Source organism: Neolamprologus brichardi, chromosome 19, assembly GCF_056152115.1.
Source record: "Neolamprologus brichardi isolate AB-2024 chromosome 19, ASM5615211v1, whole genome shotgun sequence".
NCBI lineage: Eukaryota > Metazoa > Chordata > Actinopteri > Cichliformes > Cichlidae > Neolamprologus > Neolamprologus brichardi.
The window spans coordinates 15613971-15634899 of record NC_142122.1 but is presented as its reverse complement, the minus strand read 5'-3'; the positions used below and the strand labels follow the sequence as shown (position 1 = coordinate 15634899).

Sequence of the window (20929 nt, the reverse complement as noted above, 5' to 3'; positions counted from 1 at the left end):
TGCCAATTGAAATAACACGCTCACTTAAATTAAAAGCTCTTATTTTGAAAAAGGCGGATCTGAAGCGACTCCCTCTGTCTTCCGACGTATTATATTTCTGTACATTTAGTTAAACTCATGGGTTTCGTAGGAAATCGAACTGAAAATTATATATCAAAATTTATATGTGTAATATTCACGTAAGCGAATTCCCAAAGTAGTACTTTTTCTGGTGGGGTAATTCGCCGCGGAACTAATGAATAAGGTCGTTTGCCTGGGAAGACTTTCACCCAAACACTACATCACACAGGCTGATGCAAGTTGAATGAGTGAGCTGTCAACTACGTGTGAAGAATACTGACGGTATACCGACTTGTCACTATATTTAATCAGAAATAAAATGAGCTGGATATATGATACATGACTATATAAATTATTAAACATGACAGCATGAGCTAAGTGTAGTTTGTGTTTAGTATAGGACGATTAGCTAGCACTACCAGCTCTGCTGTTATTTTCGCATATGGCAGTTAACTCAGGTGCTGTTTAAGTATATACACACATTCTGTAGAAGATAATTGGATTAGGTATAAAACTGATCCTTGTCAGAACATGTAACATTCCTTTATGACATGTAAATTTGGATATGAACTATTTTTCACTTCATATTTTGCTGTGAAGAAGATGACAGACTGTCAAGGCGATGGCGAAGGAACCATGAGTCCCATGGAGCTTTTCGAGAAACTGAATGCTCAAGGAGAAAAAGTCAGATCCTTGAAATCAGCTAAAGCAGAGAAAGTGAGTGACACGTTTTTCGAAATTTACATTTCTATCACTGTGCAAATGCAAATTGTAATTTCAGGTTCACAGAAGGGGTGAACAGATGATTTTCCTGAACACTGTTTTCTATCGTGACACACAGTGATCATCAACAACATTAAAGTTACTCGCCACTAGGGCTGCCACGATTAGTCGACTAGTCACGATTACGTTGACTATCAAAATCGTCTACGACTGATTTAATAGTCGACGCGTAGTTTGAAGCTTTGTAAGATCACAAAAGACGCAGGAATAAGTAGTAGGATTTAAGAGTGTAATAACGGACTGAAACAGAAGATGGCAGCACTGCATGTACAAGGATGCCAGCTGCCGTTAAACCCCGCTGAAGAAGAAGTAGCTCTGTCCCAGAATTCATAGGCAGCCCAGCTCAGTTTCCAGCAATGGCGGCAGCTAGTTAGTTTTAATATTAGTCTTATTATTCTTTCTGTGTCACAAAATAAACGTTTAACATATTTTCAGGCGAGAATGTAACTGTGTAAACCTCAAATATCTGCTCAGTTTATCAAGACACCACATATTTTCAAAAGCGCTCCAACGTTTTCGGAAACATCTGTTACCCACTAGCTCGATAGCTAGCCGGGGGCAAGGCTCACTGGAGCCCATGAGAGCACCGGACTCCTGGCAAATCATTGTCAAACCCACCACTGTCTTTCGCTACTCAGGTTAAACATGATATATAAGTCACTTAGATAACGTACAAATGTTATTGTTTGGCTTTTTTTTAGTGTGAGATGCTCGAGAATATACTCCGGTGTCCCGTTATATTTTAGATAGCAAGGAGTTTATTAAACTTCACCGAAACAATCTGCAAATGTCATTAACATTTAATAAACTATCATCTTGTCTTTATTTTTAGTTAGCACATACCTTAAACACTTAAAGCTGTAAGCTAATGATAGTTATATAAGAGCAGATGCATGCTGGTGCAATAAGCTGTATGTTTTACGTCCAATGGATGTATGATCTGATTAGTCGACTAATTGCAAAAATAATCGGTGACTAGTCGACTATCAAAATAATCGTTTGTGGCAGCCCTACTCGCCACACTGGTCATCATTGATCATTGTATTACTATGAAAATTTTGACTGGTATTCATGTGGAATGGATGTTACTTTGACATGTGCCACCATTACACCACCATGGCAATGGCACTATTTGACCACTCCAATGAGCATTGAGGGTCCATTCTAAAATATTATGATAGACTGCACATTAAATCCTCAGAGGTCTGGTGTCCATGCCTGTTTTGGCAGCAAAGGGAGGACCTCCTCCTGATGGGTGTATTGTAATTACATGTGCTGTAATTCTGACATTGCTCCTCATTTGCTAACAGTGGATATGTACAAATCTGTGCATAAATCATGCATATGAATGAACATTTCACAAACAAATCAGTGACATATCAATATTTTTATACCTGAAGTTGTCCACACTTACAGAAGAAATTAGAAGTCCCACTCACTTCACGAACACACAAATGGAAACCTGGTCTTTAAAATGACTACTGCCACTAATAATAATAATCATAGTAAATAATAATAATAATAATGTATTGTTATTATTAATATTATTGTTGTTAGTGTTGTTGCCTGTCGACCATTGTTTACAGTTTTCCAAAGCAACATGAGCCACACAATACACAGAATTATTGTTGCATTTTTTTTTAATTCCATGTAAAGAAAACTAAATAGTTATGGAAAGCTGTAGGCTTTAACCTTTTAAACATTTCCATTTCCAAATAATTTTATCTTTCATTAAAAAAACAACTTATATCAGTGCTGGATGTCATCAATTATATCCTAATTTCTTGGCATCCCATGGATGCTGGAGAATCAGGAGAGTTTGTTTTTATGTGGGTTTTTGTTTTGTTTTTAATTGCAATTAATTTCTCATCTAGGGCTGAAAGATCACATGCTCCTTGTCCTCCACCTGTTTTCTTCTTTTTGCTTTAGTCTGTTTTCATATCAGCCCAAACTTTCTTTTTAACAACTTGAGCGTCTGGCTTTCTCCTCGGACTTCGAAAACCGTTTTTTACAGTCTGACTTTGTCCTTCTTTTTTGCTTTAGTAATGCAGACATCTTTCTCTCACTCTCTCCACTTGACCTTCAGGTATACATGCTTCCTCAGATAGAGAAATCAGGTGTTGCTGCATGCAGATTGCAGGCAGTAAACATGAGACAGTTGATTTAGAAGGAATCTTATTTACTGACTTACACAGAGCAGTAAGAAAAAAATTGCCCAGTGTGTACATGCTATAAATTCAACACTGATTTTGACGTCCAAACAGAATAAGAAGGGGTCACACGCATATTAATAAAAAAAGCCATTGTTTCTACAACAGTTTGTCACTGTGTCATTTCTATTGGGATATCTATCATCTAATACGATTGTTTTGGTTCCCCAGGCTGAAATCGATGCTGCTGTCCAGCTGCTGCTAAAGTTGAAAGTGGACTATAAACAGACGACGGGCCAAGATTATAAGGCAGGATGTCCACCTTCAGAAAACCTGATTGTGTCAAACAACGGGCCTGCAGCAGATGACTGTGATGGAGAAGACTTAGTTGACCCGTGGAATGTTTCTGCTTCCAGCACCAAAGGAGTAGATTATGATAAACTCATAGGTGGGTTTTTCAATGAGCTTTAATTCTTCACTTCAAGAGCTGTACTTCACTAATACCTTAATATGAGATAATTTAAGCTGAATAATTGGTGAATGTGTGATGTCACTCCCTAGTGAGGTTTGGCAGCAGTAAAATTGACACGGAGCTGTTGGAAAGAATAGAAAAAGTCTCGGGACAGAGAGCCCATCACTTCCTAAGAAGAGGAATCTTCTTCTCACACAGGTCAGCTTTCCATGGGTTTTGTTGTTTCTAATTTACCAACTTTTGTTGAAAAGATGGTCTTGCAAATGATTATATGGCACGTCGTCAGTAATGTTGAATCAGGGTTAATGTTTACTTGCTATTCCAAATGAAAACATAAAGATAGGAGTGTATTGAGAACACACATTGATAATTCCTTCCTGTTACTGTTTCTGCCAGAGATATGCATCAGATCTTAGATGCGTATGAAAAGCACAAGTCCTTCTACCTTTACACCGGCAGAGGTCCGTCCTCAGAGGCCATGCACGTTGGTCACCTCATCCCTTTCATCTTTACCAAGTGAGTTCAACCTCTTAATTCTGTGATGTCAATGAAATGTAAAGCGTTAAGTGGCTCTGTGACATCTCTCAGCCTGATCTCAATATAGTGTTCAATATCTAAAATTATTGATTCCATGCTCAGTGAATTTTACGTTTAGACTTTTAGACTAAGTTAAAACTGAAGGTAGCGTCCTCATTCCAGATGGCTTCAGGATGTGTTTGACATCCCCCTCGTGGTCCAGATGACCGATGACGAGAAATACCTGTGGAAAGATCTCACACTTGAGGAATGCCATCGCTTCACTGTGGAAAATGCCAAGGACATCATCGCCTGTGGCTTTGATGTCAACAAGACCTTCATCTTCTCAGACCTTGACTACATGGGGTAAAATATGCCAAGAGACTATCTTTATATGTTTATCTGGTAGACTTTGGTGTTGACATTACTGTTTCAAAACAACTAAAAAAATAAAGAACTGTGTGTGTATATATCCATATTTTTTCCAATTCAGATGAATAGAAATGTTTTGATTGTCATTTCAATGTATTATATTCTGCAGTGCATCACCTCAGTTCTACAGAAATGTGGTAAAGGTCCAGAAGCACGTGACATTTAACCAGGTTAAAGGCATCTTTGGCTTCACAGACAGCGACTGCATTGGTAAAATGGCTGAAATGATGTCATCTAATCATTTATTTTACTTATAAGTGTGATTGTGTGATAACTTCTTGGTATGTAATGGTATGTTTTTGTTTTGTTTTGGGGTTTTTTAATACGTCCAGGAAAGATCAGTTTTCCAGCCATCCAGGCAGCTCCGTCCTTCAGTAGCTCATTCCCGCAGATATTCGGCGGCAAAAAAGATGTACCGTGTCTCATCCCCTGTGCCATAGACCAGGTCAAGACGCCATTAAATCAATACGTAGCAACCCGAAATGTACAGTGGTGTTCACAGTATGCAGTTATTTATGTTCTTATCCGTCCTCTCACATTCTCAGGACCCCTACTTCAGGATGACCCGTGATGTCGCTCCAAGGATCGGCCTCCTCAAACCAGCCCTGCTGCACTCCACTTTCTTCCCTGCCCTGCAGGGGGCGCAGACTAAGATGAGCGCCAGCGACCCCAACTCATCTATCTTCCTCACTGACACACCCAAGCAGATCAAAAACAAGGTGCTTTTTGGTCTTTGGTCTTTACTCCTATTCAGATTCAAAATATCTGTGTTTGCTGTCTGATTTACTCTGACCTGTAATAATTTGTCGCAGATTAACAAACACGCATTTTCGGGAGGAAAAGACACAGTGGAAGAGCACAGAAAGTATGGTGGCAACACAGAGGTAGATGTCTCTTTCTTGTATCTGACCTTCTTCCTGGAGGATGATGAAAAGCTGGAGAAGATAAAAGAGGTGAGGAAGTAGAATCTGAACTGTTTGTCAGTCCCTCCTTCCCTCATCCTCTTATTTCCCCTCTGCACACCCCTCTCGTCTGCCTGTACTCATTCAATCCCTTCTTTTGCAGGACTACACAAGTGGGGCTCTATTAACAGGAGAACTGAAGAAGATTTTGATTGAGACTCTGCAGCCAATGATTGCCCAGCATCAAGAGAGGCGAAAACAAGTCACAGATGAGATGGTGCAGCAGTTCATGACACCCAGGCCTTTAAATCATAAGTTCTAGCTTGCTTGGGCATGAGCAGTCAGGGTTCACCATGTGGTTAAGATCAGTATAAGAACAAAAAAAGAATCCTGCTTTATTTCCATTTGAAGTCTTTTTAATGGGAAAGAAGGACAATTTCTCTTACAGTTTACAACCAAACTGGAGGTACAAAAAAAGAAAGAAAAATCGTAAATAATAAATATAAATCACTGGAGTGATGAAATGCCTCTCTGTGTCAAACCAAGCATGGCATTGCCTGCACCTTCATGCTAATTCCCAGTTGATTATTGACTTCCAGCAGTACCAAATGTACCCATTTATTTTCACAATGTGTTACAGCTCTCTCAGGACTGGAAGACGATAAAAGCAGAGTACTAACACATATCTCTAAAAACCGAACTAATATAATCAGTTAAGATATACATCCACTTTGTCTTTATTTACTTAAAAACAGCCTTCTGAATAATAATTGTAACTGTGTGATTATCAAAAGCAGTTGTGTTGTAACTTGTAATCAGGATCAGCCAGCATGTGAGGTGTATTATAAAAAAGTTTGTCTTATAAATACACCTCAGTTTGAACATACATCACATGTAGGATGTCAGTGTCTCAGTCATGAGAACAAAAGCAAATGTTTGTTGTTATCAGCAAGAGGGACATCAGTCAAGGAAGGTAGAAAATCTTCATCCAGCTTATTCTCACACAAAAAAATTAAACGTCTTAACAACAGCATCTTTTGAAATAATTTTTTATTTGAAAATGTTTTAATTAGAAGTAAAGCCATGATTTTTGCTTTTGTTTACTGAATTACGCTCACCGCCTACTTCATTAGGTACGCATCTTTGCAATTTCCTATTAACATAAATACCCAATCAGCCAATCGCATGGCAGCAACTCAATTCATTTAGAAATCCATATATGGCCAAGAAGACCTGCTGAAGTTCAAACTAAGCATAACGAAGAGAGGGAAAGGTAATTCAAGTGACTTTGAACGTGACTTAGTTGTTGGTGCCAAGTGGGCTGATCTACATATCTCAGCAACTGTTGATCTGTTGGTATTTTCCCCCACAACTATCCAAGGTTTACAGGGAATTATATCCCGTGTGCCAATGCCTTGTTGATGCAAGAGGTCAAAGGAGAATGGCCAGGCTGCTATGGGTTGATAGGAAGGCAACAGTAATTCAAATAATAACTAGCTACAATCAAGGGATGCAGAAGAATATCTCTGAATGCACCAAGCAGACAGGCTACAGCAGCTACAGCATTTGTGTCAAACCAGCAGGAACAGGAAACGGGAAACTGAGGCTACTATTCACACAGGCTTACCGGTATTGGACAATACAAGACCTGTAAAACATCTGTTTTGAATCTCGATTTCTGCTGTTTCACTCCGATGGGAGATTGAGAACTTGTGAAAGCATGGATTCACCCTGCCTTTTATCAGTGGGTCTGGATGCTAGTTGTGGTGTAATGATGTGGGGGTTCTTTTAATGGCACATTTTGGGCCCCTTAGTACCAGCTAAGCCACAGCCTGTCCTTAAGGATAAAGTGTCCTTTATCCTTAAAATGCAGATGGACCATCTGCATCTTAAGGATAAAGGACACTCTTTCGAGGATGCCAATGTTCACATTTTGGACAGAGAGGACAGATGGTTTGAAAGAGGAGTGAAAGAAGCCATCTATGTCCACTGTGAGCGACCATCTTTGAACAGAGGCGGTAGTTTATGACACCAACTGTCTGCCATCTATAATCCAGTTTTGAGTTCCCTCCCCAGACGCCTTAACCCCCACTCACATCCTGGGCCATCTGACCTCAGGAATTCGCATGATAAGGTGGGGCCAGGTTTCACAATGAGCTCACCCGAAACTCTGGCTGATTGGGACCCACACCAAGTTTCACACCTTGGCTCAGGCGATTAGAGGACCTTAGAACTGAAGAAGCTTCTCGGATGAGAGGTGAAACGTCTTCAAGCAACTTAAAGAAGTCCAGATGCTTTTCTTTGCAAGCTCCTTTGACAATAATGTACAGTGCTGTGTTTTAAATGTTTCTGTGGTAACACAGACAAAGTCATTTTTCCCCCCACAATGTCTTAAAACACAAGAGCATTAGCATTTAGTATTACTGACAGAACCACAGACTCATGTAACACGTTTACATACAACAGTAGGAAATGCACGGGATATTGTTTAAGACTATATGAACATAGGTTACCATAGATAATATAGAAAATAGTGCATTGTATGCAGTTAATTTAAAGATTCTGATCTAAATGTAATTCAGGTTGATTGGTATTTTAAGATAAAATGATGAGTGACGGCCTCTTTTTAAATGTGCAGTGCTCAATGTTAAACGTGGGAATGTGCAAATTAAACTGTAACGGTAATAAAGATAACTAGTTTTCATAAAGATAGGCTTAAAAGTAGTAAGGAGAAATCATTACTGCTATCTACTGCCTGGCTTGAAAGCAAGAGAATATAAAATGTAGTTCTGTTGCTGTCTGCATTTATGTGGAGCTTTATGTATCTATGTAGTCTGGCCTGAAAGGAGACGCTACCGGTAGACTGCAGCGAGAACTGCCAGCATCTGAGCCAGCCAGACTCTGTCTCTCTCATCATGGTCACCTAAATGCACAGTAATGGCAGGTTTTGTAATAAGGCAGATCGCGCTAACATAATATGCACTGTTAGATGATTATTTATCTGCCGCATTAACGGGAGAGGACGTGCAAACGTTACCGCTGCTACTGGGTTGAGATTCACGAGTCCGGAGCGGAATTAAAAACAAGACATTCATTTAAGGTTATCGCGTGTTTTGTGAGCAAATGCTTTTGCATATTCGTAGTGTTTCCTCCCTTATATGAAATATCTACTTTGCAAGTATTGCAAGTTGCCCTGTTGTCTTCCGTTCTCGTAAAGTATAACCAAACTTTTGAGCGTTTGAACCGCTTAGGCGCCGTGTTTCCTGCCAGGTAAATGACGCTCCGCAACGTGGTGACGTCATTCGGGGCGGCTGGAATCGATAAGGGAATCGTTTGCAAAATTGGCAAACAATTCCAAGGAATTGAAACAGTGGGAACCGGTTTTCGACAACAACCAGTTTTCGATACCCATCCCTAGTTATCCCATGTCAAGTCAAAGTCAAGTCCCTGTTGCTTATGCAACATTCTGAAAACAACACGAAAATACGTGAAGCATTTTCCAGACATGCACATTGGGCATAAAACACCTGCTTCCAAAAGTCACAAGGCCACACAACGTGACTGAGCAAAAATAAATCACACTGAAAAATACAATTATGATAAAGCCAAAAATGTTATAAACATAACGTTTAAGCTATAAACCATGACTGGATGATTCATTGTTACGTCAGTCTATGTATTCAAACTACATTATAACTACACAAATTGCCACACTGGAAATTCACAAGGCTGATGAGGACCACAGTTGATGTGACGGTAGAGGAAAGATAGCTTCAGACTTTTGGTGTAGGTGATGTGCCCCCTGCAACAGCCAATGGGCGTGAGGGGCGGACAGTACCAACTAGAGGAGGGCTCTGGGGGAGTTGTCCGCTTCTAAATAATCCGATTGGGCCGTCTTAAAAAGGGCAAACGCTTCTTTTCTACTTTGAAAACCCGCCTTCTGCCGCGGTACAGAAATAGAAAGGTTTGCCTGAAAGAGCACCTCTATAGAGGGAGAGGAAGGGACACCAGTGAGAAGAAAACTGCTTTATTCCAGTTTCGCGTCCGAGCGATTAGCCAGAGACGTTTATCTTCCGTTTGCTGAGCATCAGCAACGTAAAGGAGGCTATTACCTAGCTTACCAGCCTGGCTGAACACCAAGCCGGGGGGTCGTAAATAGCCAAGTTTACACAGATACCGAGAAAGCATTTCCCACTTACGCCTCTTTAATTACGTTTATCAGCCCTTAAGTTAGCCTGACACCTTCCAGTCGTTGCATTTTTTGAGGGAATGGCACTGGACTTCGCTGCTGGATGTGTAGGAGGTGAGTAGCAGCTAGCCACGTTAACAGGTTGACTCTAGCATTAGCATTAGCCACCTTTCTGTTTTTTTCCATCGTCAAAAGCTCAAGCTGTTGTTGCGGTGTAATTTGTGCCGTGCCGTGATTTCTCGATTTACACCCAGCTAGTTTATCTGATAACATTGTAAACCCACATGAATGACAGGTTGAATACTAAAACACTGGAGCTGGGTGCTTTTTAACCCCCCAGCTCAACGTTATGTTGCAGTGCTAACGTGAAGTTATTCCCAAATCTGCAGCACCCACGTAGAGATTGCTGTTTATAGTCGACATTCATCATATATCTACGTATCAATTAAACTTGCACACGTCCAGGAAACCCCAGAAATGTGAAATGATCGTGATCTCAGCTTTTCTTTAGTGATTATCGGGCAATTTCCCCCAAATATCTGCATCCCTTTCATCATTCCACTAACCCATTCCAAAGTAGGGAGTTACCATGAGGAGAGGCGGCGGTCCGCAGAAAGTTAAGCTCATGCATTCATCTTTGCCTCACACAAAAGCCCTGTGGGAATTTTGCAAGCTGTTTTGTCAGTGTTCAAGGACAGGACTTCCCAAAGTCTGTTGGATCCCAGGTAGAGTTACTGCACTGTAACTTAGTCTTAGATAACACCTTCATTGAGAGAGTCAGTAGTGCGGTGTAGAATGACTGTACTACAGTATTACTAGTACTACTATCTCCCTTGAACGGCTTAACATGTAGCTGATTACAAAATACAAAGGAATGGTACCAGATTTGGACTAACATTAAACTATTTATATAGAATAGTCTGAGAAATTATTTTTTTAAGGGAATAAAAAGTTCAGATATTGCTTTACCAGTGCATTTTAGTTATACATGCAGTATGTAAGTTACTGCAAGAGTAAAATAACGAAGTTGTTTTTTTAACTGATGTACTGATGTAAACCCCTAATGGCTTTACATCAGTTTCCCAACCTAGTTGACAACCTTGCATGAACACATGGCAGATTTAAATCACCCCAAGTGTTTTAAGCTGTATGATTTGTTTACAAAGATGCTTTTTATTTGCATAACATATTTATCTTTAGAAATTCAGTGGTGTTATTTCTGGTGCATTATCCTCATGTTGGTGTGCAGTCTTTGAAAACATCTGATATGAAGACAGTGTTGTATAATGGTTTTCTGGCATATTGACACAAGTCAAGGACAGGCCAGTGTTGAGCTTTCGTCAGTGTTAAGCTTTCGTCACTTCGTGCAGTGCAGTGACCAGCTGATGACGGCTCCATCTCATGATGGACAGGTGTCTGTTGCAACTACTGGACCAAAAGCCATCTTCTTTTTCCAAACTCAACCCATCAGTGCATTTGTACCTTTATAACTCTATTATTATATTGTGGTTCTTTTCTTAAGAGAAGAAGTCCATGGGATATATGATGACCTTGTGTGCACTGAGATTACTTCTGTATGACATGTTTTCCACCCACTGTCTCTGCTCTAACACAACAACTTTTTGCATGCTGTGGTCTGGTGATTATCTCTTGAGTTTTTAATGAGAATAGTTCAGTGAAATGGTAAGTTGTTCATTCCTGTCTTTTTTGTTTTTGTTTTTTAGGTGCTGCTGGTGTTTTGGTTGGGCATCCGTTTGATACTGTAAAGGTGGGTGTCTGCTGCATCCTCTTTGATGTTTGCTCATTAGTCACAAAAAATAAAAAAGAAATGCAGTACTTTGCTGACAGCCTTCATTTAAATCCAGATAAGCTGAGAGTACACAATGAGCCCAAGAGAGGAATGGGATGACTGAGCAAGAGGAATAAATCTTCTGATTAGTTAGAGTTCAGAACGGGACAGTACGTTCACTTCTTTACAGATTTCAATGAAACCGTCATTTATCAAAGGATTTGTAGGGATGGTTAATTAGCTGAATAACTTGTAGTCACATAGCCTATATAATCATCACTATGTACCTGCAGAGTCCCACACGATTTTATATGCATTAAAGTTAGTTGTAATGTTAAGGTTGAAATCCAATTAATTTTTATCACAACTTTTACATGATTTGTGGTTGAGGCATAGGATTTATGTGAAAGAACCTAAAAACAGTTTTTCTTTACTTGATGCCATTCGCATATTAATGTTGCATAGACTGGATTAATCAGTGGTAAAGTGAGGACGTTTTGACGTGAGAGACTTGTGTGAATGTGGAGCATCCGCTTTAGAGGCAAGCAGTGAGAGAATGGTTTGGTTATAGTTCTTTTACACCCTTGCTTTCAATGTCATTTCTCCCTGAGCCGGTGTCTGCTTGGGGCTCGGAGGCTGTCTTTAACAGCAACAGTGTCACTGTGTTGTAGATGAGAGAGAGAAATAAACAACCTCTCCACGGAAATGTGACTTAGTAAGTATGGTCCAGGTCTTTCTTTCTCTCACCCACTGTTATGTCTTTGAGATATTAAAATAAAAAGCACCGAAGACATTTTGTTCTTTTTACAGCTTCATACTCGGTTAATGTTTTTCTTATTCTCCCACATGTTGCACCCCCCCCTTTATCATCCTTTGTTTTTCTTCCTGTTGACTGCTTGTTTCCCTGAAAACCTGTATTACACAGATCTTGGTTTGTAGTTACTGTGGTCCTCTTTGGCCTTTTTCCAGTTTTTACTCCAATGAGTTCTGTCACCCACAGGTGCGGCTTCAGGTTCAAAATGTGAATAAACCTATGTACCGTGGGACGTTCCACTGCTTCCAATCAATCATACGCCAGGAGTCGGTGAGTTTAAATTTGTTAGCACAGTGCTTGCTTTAAATTAAATAGGTTACATTTAAATATGTCCTTGGTGTTAAGCTGGAGTTGTTTATTATCTGGAGAATGTCCTGTGCACTGATTAAAGTGTTTAGTTGCTGTCCCGTCTCTCAGTAAAGGCATTAGGCAACGTGGGCGAGGTGGGGGGTCTCTGTTAGCTGGGGTCAATGAGGAGCTTATTCCTGGAGGAGCTAAATAAAGCTTTGGACATCATGCTATTTTTGCTAAGAGGGGGCACGGCATGACCTCATGGCTGTTTCACATGGATGTCCTTTATTCCGCCCACAGTAATATTCAAATGTAAGGTGGTTTCTCAGCTGTTTATGTACTTGTAAAATAAATGATGAGGATGTATTTGAGAAGTAGCTTTATGGGCAAAAGGAGATTATTAGACGATACGCAACCCATAATTATTTGCTTTAGCCATATTAGTAATCCATTGCTGATAACATCTGGAAAAAAGTGCACTGCTTCCTATAGCCTCCTTACTTTCTTGTTTTTATAGTGTTGATCTGACTCAGTAACATCTGTGTTTGCAGATGCTGGGTCTGTACAAAGGTATTGGCTCTCCAATGATGGGTTTGACCTTCATCAATGCTATAGTTTTTGGTGTCCAGGGAAACACAATGCGCATGCTTGGCCGTGATACACCTCTCAACCAGTTCTTGGCTGGAGCCTCTGCTGGAGCTATCCAGTGTGTCATTTGCTGTCCAATGGAGCTGGCCAAGACACGTATGCAAATGCAAGGAACTGGAGAGAAGAAGTCTAAGAGGAAAATGTACAAGAACTCCCTGGACTGTCTGGTGAGAATCTACAATAAGGAGGGGATCAGAGGGATCAATCGGGGTATGGTTACCACCCTGGTGCGTGAGACACCGGGTTTTGGCGTGTACTTCCTTGCGTATGATGTGCTGACACGCTCACTGGGTTGTGAGCCAGAAGACCCCTACATGATCCCCAAGCTGCTGTTTGCTGGTGGCATGTCAGGCATAGCTTCCTGGCTGTCCACCTATCCCGTGGATGTGATCAAGTCACGCCTGCAAGCGGACGGGGTCGGCGGCGTTTACCAGTATAATGGTATCATGGACTGTGTCAGGCAGAGCATACAAAAGGAGGGGTGGAGAGTGTTCACTCGTGGACTAACATCCACTTTGCTCCGTGCATTCCCAGTGAATGCAACCACATTTGCCACTGTGACTTTGTTCTTAATGTACATGCGCGAGGGTGGAGAGTGTAGCATTCCAGACTCTGAGCCGCCGTCTGTCCAGCTGCAGCCTCTGCAAACGCAGACACAGCCGACCAGCATGTAAGCTGGCGTGCAACAGTGAGTGTTGTTAATTTTTAAGCAAACCTATCTGTAGACAGTTTGTACACAGGTCAAGGATCTGTTCATTAGTGTCCACAATCACAGAGGAGAGCTATGTTTTGGGTAAGCATCTGTCCATAAAGCTTAAACCAAGTGGTCTCACATAGTATTTAAATAATATATATTTTAAGAGAAAAGCTGCACTTGTAAATATGTTCTCTTTGCTTTTGTACATATTTAGCTTTTTTAAGCAAATTGAAATAAACTTGACAGTTACAAGAGTTACTGTAACATACAGTGACTGTTACAGATGTCCCAAAAATGTTGAACACTTTGATCCTAATGATGCCGTTTTCATCCTATAATATTACACAAGCCTAAACACACAGCACGGCGTTTGGTATATTTGTGAATCGGTGCTGTTTATACTGTTACTTTCTACCATTAGTTAAATGAAGATGATTTTTAGGGTAATTTTTAATAGTCAAAAATTATCCTGTTTAGCATCACGTGAACACTGTTTTGTAGCATCTTGTGTAAACTGTTACAAGCAAATTTTCATGTTCATTAATGCTTCATGTAGCTTGAACTGGATTAGACTGAAATTTTAAAAGGTAAATTAAATAAAAAGTCACAACGCACTTTTTTTTTAACCTAAAGATCTCCCCTCTCTGCCCCAAGTTGCTAGACAAACATTGGCTTGCACACATGCCTTGAAATGTGCACATAGGACGAGCTGTAATTTCGCCTCTAGCTACTACGACTACTGAGCCACTGATAATCGCTAACAGAGGGTTAAACTGTCACTTGTACTGAATGACCATTGCTGTAATGTTCAGCCAAGAAAAATGGTTAGGAAAACTAGGTTCAAACGCCAGTCGCTTTTCTTTCTAGGAAAGAGGGTAAATGTTTAGAAGCGATTGTCTACATTGCTGCTGCGGATCAGACTTGTGACTTCTTAACATCCACTTATACCCAGAAGTAGCCACCGCAATCATGTGTTGGAAGAGTAAAGGGAGGATCAGAACAAAATTCATCAGTCCTCCACTGGAATGGAAACTGGGGGAAAAAAGTGTCTTGATTGTCTTGACGTTTTTCATTTCAGTCAGGCTTTTCGCCATCATAATCTCAGCATCTCACTGAAAAGATGCAGTTGGCTAAGTCTCTGACGCTAGATTTTGTTTTGTTTAGTTTTGTTTGTTTTTTTTGGCAGAAAATTCAAATTTTTGGACAATGGAGTGTTAAACCTTCTGGTGAAATTACTGATTTGGCTGTATGATACACTTGGCTTAAAAAAACAACAAAAAAAAACAAAACAAACTTTAACCCTTTAAAGTCCCATGATGCCAAAAAAATTATGCCTACACCAGCTTTACCTTCCTTGTAGCTGAGTTAATTCTGGCTGCTGTATAAAGTTTCAAGTTTGCAGTTACCACAAACTTTTTATACCACGTCTTTGACTGTAATATCTATACAGAGAGAAAGTTTGTAATGAAAAATATTGGAGGCTCTGATGGTGGTCTGTTGCAGTACGATATAAGAATTTTTGATGGTCAGAAAAAATAAGTGTAATATTTTCTTTGTTTGAGGCGGTTATTGTAAAACCAAATCAGATGCAATATAATCATGTTGTGGACATTGTAGTGTGTCCAAAGAAAGCACCTTACGGTATGACATTAAGCATGTGTATGGTTAAAAATACATTTTGGCAATCACAATTCCTGCCAATGGATTTTACAATTTTACAAAGGGAAGATTCTCTTGCAGTTTGCCAAGACCAGTCAAGTACACTAATTTCTGCCACCTAGAGGCAGAGAAGGTAATGGCTCCTGTATTTTTAACCTTTGTATATTAACTAAAAAAAAGTCTGTTTTTTTCCTGCATAGTTAACAATTGACATTCTTCAGGATTAAAATGAGCATTATACCCAGCCAGCCTGCAGCAAGTGCATTCACGAACACCTCTATATTAGATATTCACAAGAAAGGTGTCCTAAATACAGAAGCCATTACTTTCCCTTAATGTAAATGATCTACATCTTCACAGCTCACTGACCTCCAGGTGTAGCTTAGCCCGCAGTGCCGGCTTAGATGTGGAGGTCTTGAAAACTGCTTTGGATTTGTCCAAAGAGAATGTATATATTGAATGTGGCAGTTTTCTTTGTCTTTTTCTTGTTTTTTGCTTTGTGAGAACTCTAGACTTCAGATTTTACTTTAATGCATTCATGTGTTGTTACCGCTTTTTTCCCTGCTATGTTTTTGCCTGTGGGTTTATTTTTATTGGCAAGTAATTCCTGATATCTCTGTAAAAGAAAATGCTGCTGTAAATATCTGATGTTGCTATTGTTTGTACTGTTAACAACTTGTACAATACCTTTTACCAAAGTAGAACATGTCATTTAAAACCCCAAAGGAGAACAGTGAAATAAAATACTTCACTTTTTTCCTTTTTTTTTTTTTTTTTTTTTGGGCTGGGCATCTTTAAGTTTGAACATTTGGAAACCCTACAAATTATTAGGCTTCTAACAAACCCCCCAAAATAAAGTTTTAAGTGAATGAAAGAACGAGCTGTCGCAATTCAGTAAAAAAAAAAAAAAGTTATATAATAAACGTCACATTTTTTTTTGCTTTCGTGGTCTGTTAGAAGGAAACAGGCTGACCTCTAGAGGAAGTAAGCTGATATGAAAGAAGCTCAATGCAGGTATTGGAAAAGATTTCCTTCTCAAAATGTGGCACAAAACTACTTTAATAAACACATAAAATATAGTTTATTAAAGAAAACAAGCATCCATTATTATGTTATTTAAGTTTCAATTATTGAATTCTTACCAATTCTGCTTCATACTACCTTACAGGTCAACTGTACACTTTGAAGAAACCCAATGTGTTCTTTAACATAAATATAAAGTTGAGTGTTGTGCCCCTTCAACTTGATGTGCAAAAAGGATGAACCAAGATCCTGAAGCTCTTCTCTCATTGAGAGATCATATAAAATGCAGTCAACGTATTATTCTAACTGCTGTCTTCCTGAGACAAAGACAGAAAGAAGCAGAAGAATGTATGAAGTGAAAAGAAATACACATAAGGATAAATGAAAAAAGAAAGAAAGATGTATTTCAGTTTGTAGAGTCCCAGCAGTATTTTTTCCAGCAGCATGCTAGCTGTTCTTTCCTGATTTTGACATATTCATGAGGAAGGAGTCACAGGAGTAGCGCAGGAACCGATAGATCTCCTCTGCTTTGTGTCGACTCATACACCCTCCCTTCTGTATGGCTTCTATCGGGCTGCAGGGAGGAAGCAGGTAAAGAAGAGATGACGTACTGAAGAAGAAGAAAGTGTTCATAATTTGATACAACACAACGTCCATCACCTGTTTATTAGCTGGGCGATCGATGTGAAGTTGTGGCTCATGTTGAGAGCTTGAACATAGTTAACTGAAGGCAAGCTCAAGTACAGCTGCAGTGCTTGCTGCCTATGCTGCCCTTTGACTTCCACTGGTATGCCGATGCCGTGACCCTTGCGGTGCTCCAGACGTGCCACATCTGCCAGCAGCCCGGCACTCTCTTCAGCACCGTCGCTCCACAGCAGGCGAACCCCTGATCGCACTAGCGCCGCCAAAGTGCTGTCAAAGTAGCGAGTTCGCTGAAAGGGACGAGATGCCTCACCTGGGACAGTGACAGTTAACATAAAGATCAGAAAGACATTGTCTCATGCAGCAATCATTCAGCCTAATCCTCTGTTAATTCAGTGAATTTGTGGAAAACGCTGCTAAACTCTGTCCATTTAAACCAAATGCACTCTCCCAATTTGGCGACCTATTTGATGTGTGCCATGCAGATACTGTTTCAACCCTCCAGCATGCCTACATCCACTCATAGGCCAGTAAATATTCTTATTTGCAATTTACCATAAGGGCTGCAAAATAACAAAGAAAATGAGCCACACTTTGAAAACGTACCGGTCTTGGTTCGGTCTTTTTCCACTATGATGCACACGCGCTCAAACAACCCCTGCAAGCTGTTCACTCTTTCCGCCAGTCGCTTCCGGTGCTGTGCCGCAGCCAGATCTGATTGGCTCTGCCTTTCCACCGCCATGCGGTTGCTGACAATGAAGTAGCTGCTGTCCAAAGAGCAGACATGGACGGTGGCTGCATGTCGCTGACGCAGGCTGGTCAGCAACTCCACCCCGCTACTGATGCAGCGACTGTCCACTAGGATGCAAACAGACCCAGATGGAGCGGAGGTTTCACTCACTATTAAATTCTCAGCTGTGGTCTTTTGAGGAGCCAATGGAGTGGCTGGGACTGCCTGTGGAAATGAAAGGAAAAACACCTTATACTTGATTTAAACCTGTGGTGATAACAGGTTAAATAACTCAATATAATATGCTCCTTGGTCCCAGAAAAAAAAAAACGGTTACACAATTTTTTTCCCTCATAATTATTTATGTTTATCTTCTGTCCCTCATAGTGGACATGGAGTCTTGTTTGATAACAGAAGATATGATGTAACGTAGTGATATTGTTTCTATTTTTGTGTGGATTTTTGGTATATTACCAGAAACAGTTAGGAATGTGTACGTCTCTTCTTGTCTGCTCATACCTGCGATTGCTTCTTTGAGGAAACTTGCAGGTGTGACTCCACAAAGTCTAGTTCATCAGAGAGGAGATGCTGATTTTCTATCGTCTGGCGACACCTTCAGGAGAGAGAAAGAAAGACAATCTCAGAATTGTTACTAAGTACACACTCATCCTTCCATTCTCTTCTGCTTATACAAATTCACGGCCATGAGGAGGATGGCACTCGCTCTTTATTACTTTATTATAACTTCACCTCTCATTTTGCTGTTCTTCACTCACAGAGCTCCTTTGTGCTTTGCTCAACAGTGAGACCTTAGAAGATAACGACACAGCTTTCTTTCCTTCTTTCCCACAAGGCTCTGGTGGTACCATCTTTGGCAATGAAGGCAACACACCCTCTCCTGCTTTGAGAGCCCTCTCTTTACTAACTTCATCTATCTCCTCCTCACTGGAATCATTCATTTGTATGACCCGAGTGCGTTTAGTTTTCATCTCGGCTCTCTGTTCTGGTGGAGGCTGAGCTCTGGTTTTTGTGCTGCCTCTTGCTCTGGCGTTGTACAGGAAAACGCGGCGCCTGGTGGGATACTGCTTTCTCCCGTTCACAAACGAGTTCTCGGGCAGAAGGTCAACATCTTCAGCATCTTCCTCACTGGTGCCCACCAACTCCACATCACTGCCCACTACAAAGCTGTCCTCTTCATACGTCTCATCCATCTCAGGCACCTGTTTCCACACATTAAGAATGTGGCATCCTTAATTAGACTACCAATCATCAAAGCCACTTAGTATTTTGTTGCTTTGTGTATCTTTTAAAATGTATTTATTTGTTAGTATACCTGGGAAAAGATGTCCATGTTGTGATGTCTTCTGTTGGAAATTTTGAATTTGCCCTGGACTGCAGGGCTTCTCACTGACTTCAGGTACACTCCATGCATCTCTGAGTCTGACAAAGAGGAGAACAGACAGAGAGCCAAAGTGTAAATATCATAGCATGACTCGCTCAGCCTCCTATCACACTGAGAAGCTCAGAAGGAGAGAATTCAGTTAAAAAAAAAAAGAAAAGAAAAATGTGTTGTACCATTCAGGCCCTGAGAGAATTGTGTATTGTCGACCACAAAACCGTTGAGAGACTGATTCTGTTCTTCTCCATCCTCCTCATCCGACGAGACCTCTACCCCTTCCTCGACCTCTGACAGCTGTGCTTCTTCATCCAAAAACTGACGCCCTTTTCGGCATTTGCCGCGCTGACAGAGGAAGGATGGAAAATGTCAGGGATGACGGATGCTGAAGGTGCCAGTCGCAGATTTGTAATGACTTGACTTTTTATGAAAGGAAAAATGGATCATGATGTCATGTAACGATCTTTAAAAAGAGACAGCGGTATGTTTTTGTCATATAATTGAGCTTTTTAAAAATTTTGGATGTAGTGTAACCATTAAAATGAAAACACTGAACACTAATAAACTAATAAAAAATGAGAATTTTGAGCTTCCTTTAATTTCGCAGAGGTTTTTTGTGAGTTTCAGCTCACTCATCACTCTCACTGCTTTCAGGACACAGCAGGCAGCTTTTTTAAGAAGGTCTAAGACCCTCTAAGCTTTAAAACCTCAGCACCAAACTACACACAGGCACATGCAGAGGTAAGAAATAAGAATATCTTAAAAATATCTACCTAGGGAGCTGGTAGTGAACCGTAGAAATGATGATGAGTGTACACTACTGTGCTTACTTCATTATATTTGCTACGGAAATGGGAAACAGTTGCAGCAAACACACACGGAAATGCAGTATATAAGGCTAAAACAGAGTTTGTACAATTCTAATGAGGTTGATTGTCCATATTTGGTGTGACCACCTTTTTCTTCAACACAGCCTAAACTCTGTTGGCAAGTTTTTTGATAATTTCTTTAAGTAGTCTTCAGGAATAGATCTCCAGGCTTCTTGAACGACATTCAAACTCTTCTTTAGGCGTTGGCTGTTGTCTGCTCTGTTAAGATGATCCCACACTGCTTCAATAATTTTGAAGTTCAGGCTCTGGCAGGGCTGCAGATGGCTGCAGACCACCACTGCTGTACCTGTCTTCTGTTCTCCTAAGTACATATAAATGATTTGATCCAAAATTTTAAATTTGGATCCAATACTTCAAAAGACCCATTGCCACTAATTTTCAGTCCAATTCCTGTGTAATTTGGCCACTTTCCTCCATTTTTTTAAGGAAACACTGCACACATGCCAAGATATGTTCCCAGCTAAAAGCTCCTTAGGAATCACCTTGTTGGTGCAGAAATACTATTTCATAACTGTCAACTAAAGAATTAAGGAACACCTTATCTGTTTTGTCATAGGCTGCTAGTAAGGCAAAGCCTAAAGACATAGTGCCCCCCCACAAAAAAAAAACCTCTAAAAATGGTCAGGTAAAAGCTGTGGACTGAAAATTAGTGAAAAACAGCCTTTTAAGACCATCACAAAGTCTGGAGAACTGTTGCTCAAGACCATCAGTCCATCCATGAATGGCTTTCTGGGGAAAAAGGCAGGGTACAGCTCACCACTCTGTCCAGAGCTGAGATGGATGGATGAAGACTTTTCCATAACACTGCAGTCATTTCAAAATGACATTCCCCACTCACATTAGAAA

General features: G+C 40.4%; 3 protein-coding genes across 8 annotated transcripts in view; 2 read left to right on the top strand and 1 right to left on the bottom strand.

Annotated features, from left to right (window-relative positions):
* Window positions 1-249: 249 nt before the first annotated feature.
* On the top strand, window positions 250-6364 carry wars1 (tryptophanyl-tRNA synthetase 1). 2 transcript variants are annotated; one of them, XM_006798523.3, is made up of 11 exons: window positions 250-342; window positions 664-777; window positions 3225-3441; window positions 3555-3663; window positions 3862-3981; window positions 4165-4347; window positions 4523-4623; window positions 4746-4858; window positions 4959-5132; window positions 5226-5366; window positions 5479-6364. In XM_006798523.3, the coding sequence occupies exons 2-11, from the start codon at window positions 664-666 to the stop codon at window positions 5635-5637; spliced, it is 1431 nt and encodes a 476-aa protein (XP_006798586.1). In that variant the 5' UTR covers window positions 250-342; the 3' UTR covers window positions 5638-6364. The 2 variants fall into 2 exon arrangements, with proteins under 2 accessions (XP_006798586.1, XP_006798585.1); XM_006798522.2 differs by having other exon boundaries at window positions 277-342; window positions 661-777.
* A 2806-nt stretch (window positions 6365-9170) lies between these two features.
* Window positions 9171-16158, top strand: slc25a29l (solute carrier family 25 member 29-like). Of its 4 annotated transcripts, none has more exons than XM_006798517.3 (4): window positions 9171-9618; window positions 11229-11272; window positions 12294-12377; window positions 12950-16158. In XM_006798517.3, exons 1-4 carry the CDS (start codon window positions 9585-9587, stop codon window positions 13718-13720), a joined length of 933 nt encoding a protein of 310 aa, XP_006798580.1. In that variant the 5' UTR covers window positions 9171-9584; the 3' UTR covers window positions 13721-16158. The 4 variants fall into 4 exon arrangements, with proteins under 4 accessions (XP_006798580.1, XP_006798581.1, XP_087689347.1 ...); XM_006798518.3 differs by having other exon boundaries at window positions 11229-12008; XM_087833221.1 differs by lacking the exon at window positions 9171-9618 and adding an exon at window positions 9650-10229.
* A 284-nt stretch (window positions 16159-16442) lies between these two features.
* Window positions 16443-20929, bottom strand: part of fancm (FA complementation group M) — a 40380-nt gene continuing 35893 nt past the window's right edge. For both annotated transcript variants that reach the window (XM_006798521.3, XM_035911011.2), the window contains exons 18-24: window positions 19373-19538; window positions 19131-19237; window positions 18548-19017; window positions 18317-18410; window positions 17674-18022; window positions 17086-17380; window positions 16443-16999 (exon numbers count right to left, since the gene is read on the bottom strand). In XM_006798521.3, coding sequence (XP_006798584.2) covers window positions 16873-16999; window positions 17086-17380; window positions 17674-18022; window positions 18317-18410; window positions 18548-19017; window positions 19131-19237; window positions 19373-19538 — 1608 coding nt within the window. In that variant the 3' untranslated portion in view covers window positions 16443-16872. The remainder of the gene's footprint in view (window positions 17000-17085; window positions 17381-17673; window positions 18023-18316; window positions 18411-18547; window positions 19018-19130; window positions 19238-19372; window positions 19539-20929) is intronic.

Coding starts and splice junctions, on each gene's coding strand:
- wars1 (XM_006798523.3), top strand. CDS start 664: ATGACAGACTGTCAAGGCGATGGCGAAGGAACCATGAGTCCCATGGAG. Junction 3,664..3,861: donor GGAATCTTCTTCTCACACAG/GTCAGCTTTCCA, acceptor TGTTTCTGCCAG/AGATATGCATCAGATCTTAG. Junction 4,624..4,745: donor CACAGACAGCGACTGCATTG/GTAAAATGGCTG, acceptor TAATACGTCCAG/GAAAGATCAGTTTTCCAGCC.
- slc25a29l (XM_087833221.1), top strand. CDS start 10,094: ATGAGGAGAGGCGGCGGTCCGCAGAAAGTTAAGCTCATGCATTCATCT. Junction 10,230..11,228: donor CAAAGTCTGTTGGATCCCAG/GTAGAGTTACTG, acceptor TTTGTTTTTTAG/GTGCTGCTGGTGTTTTGGTT. Junction 11,273..12,293: donor ATCCGTTTGATACTGTAAAG/GTGGGTGTCTGC, acceptor TGTCACCCACAG/GTGCGGCTTCAGGTTCAAAA.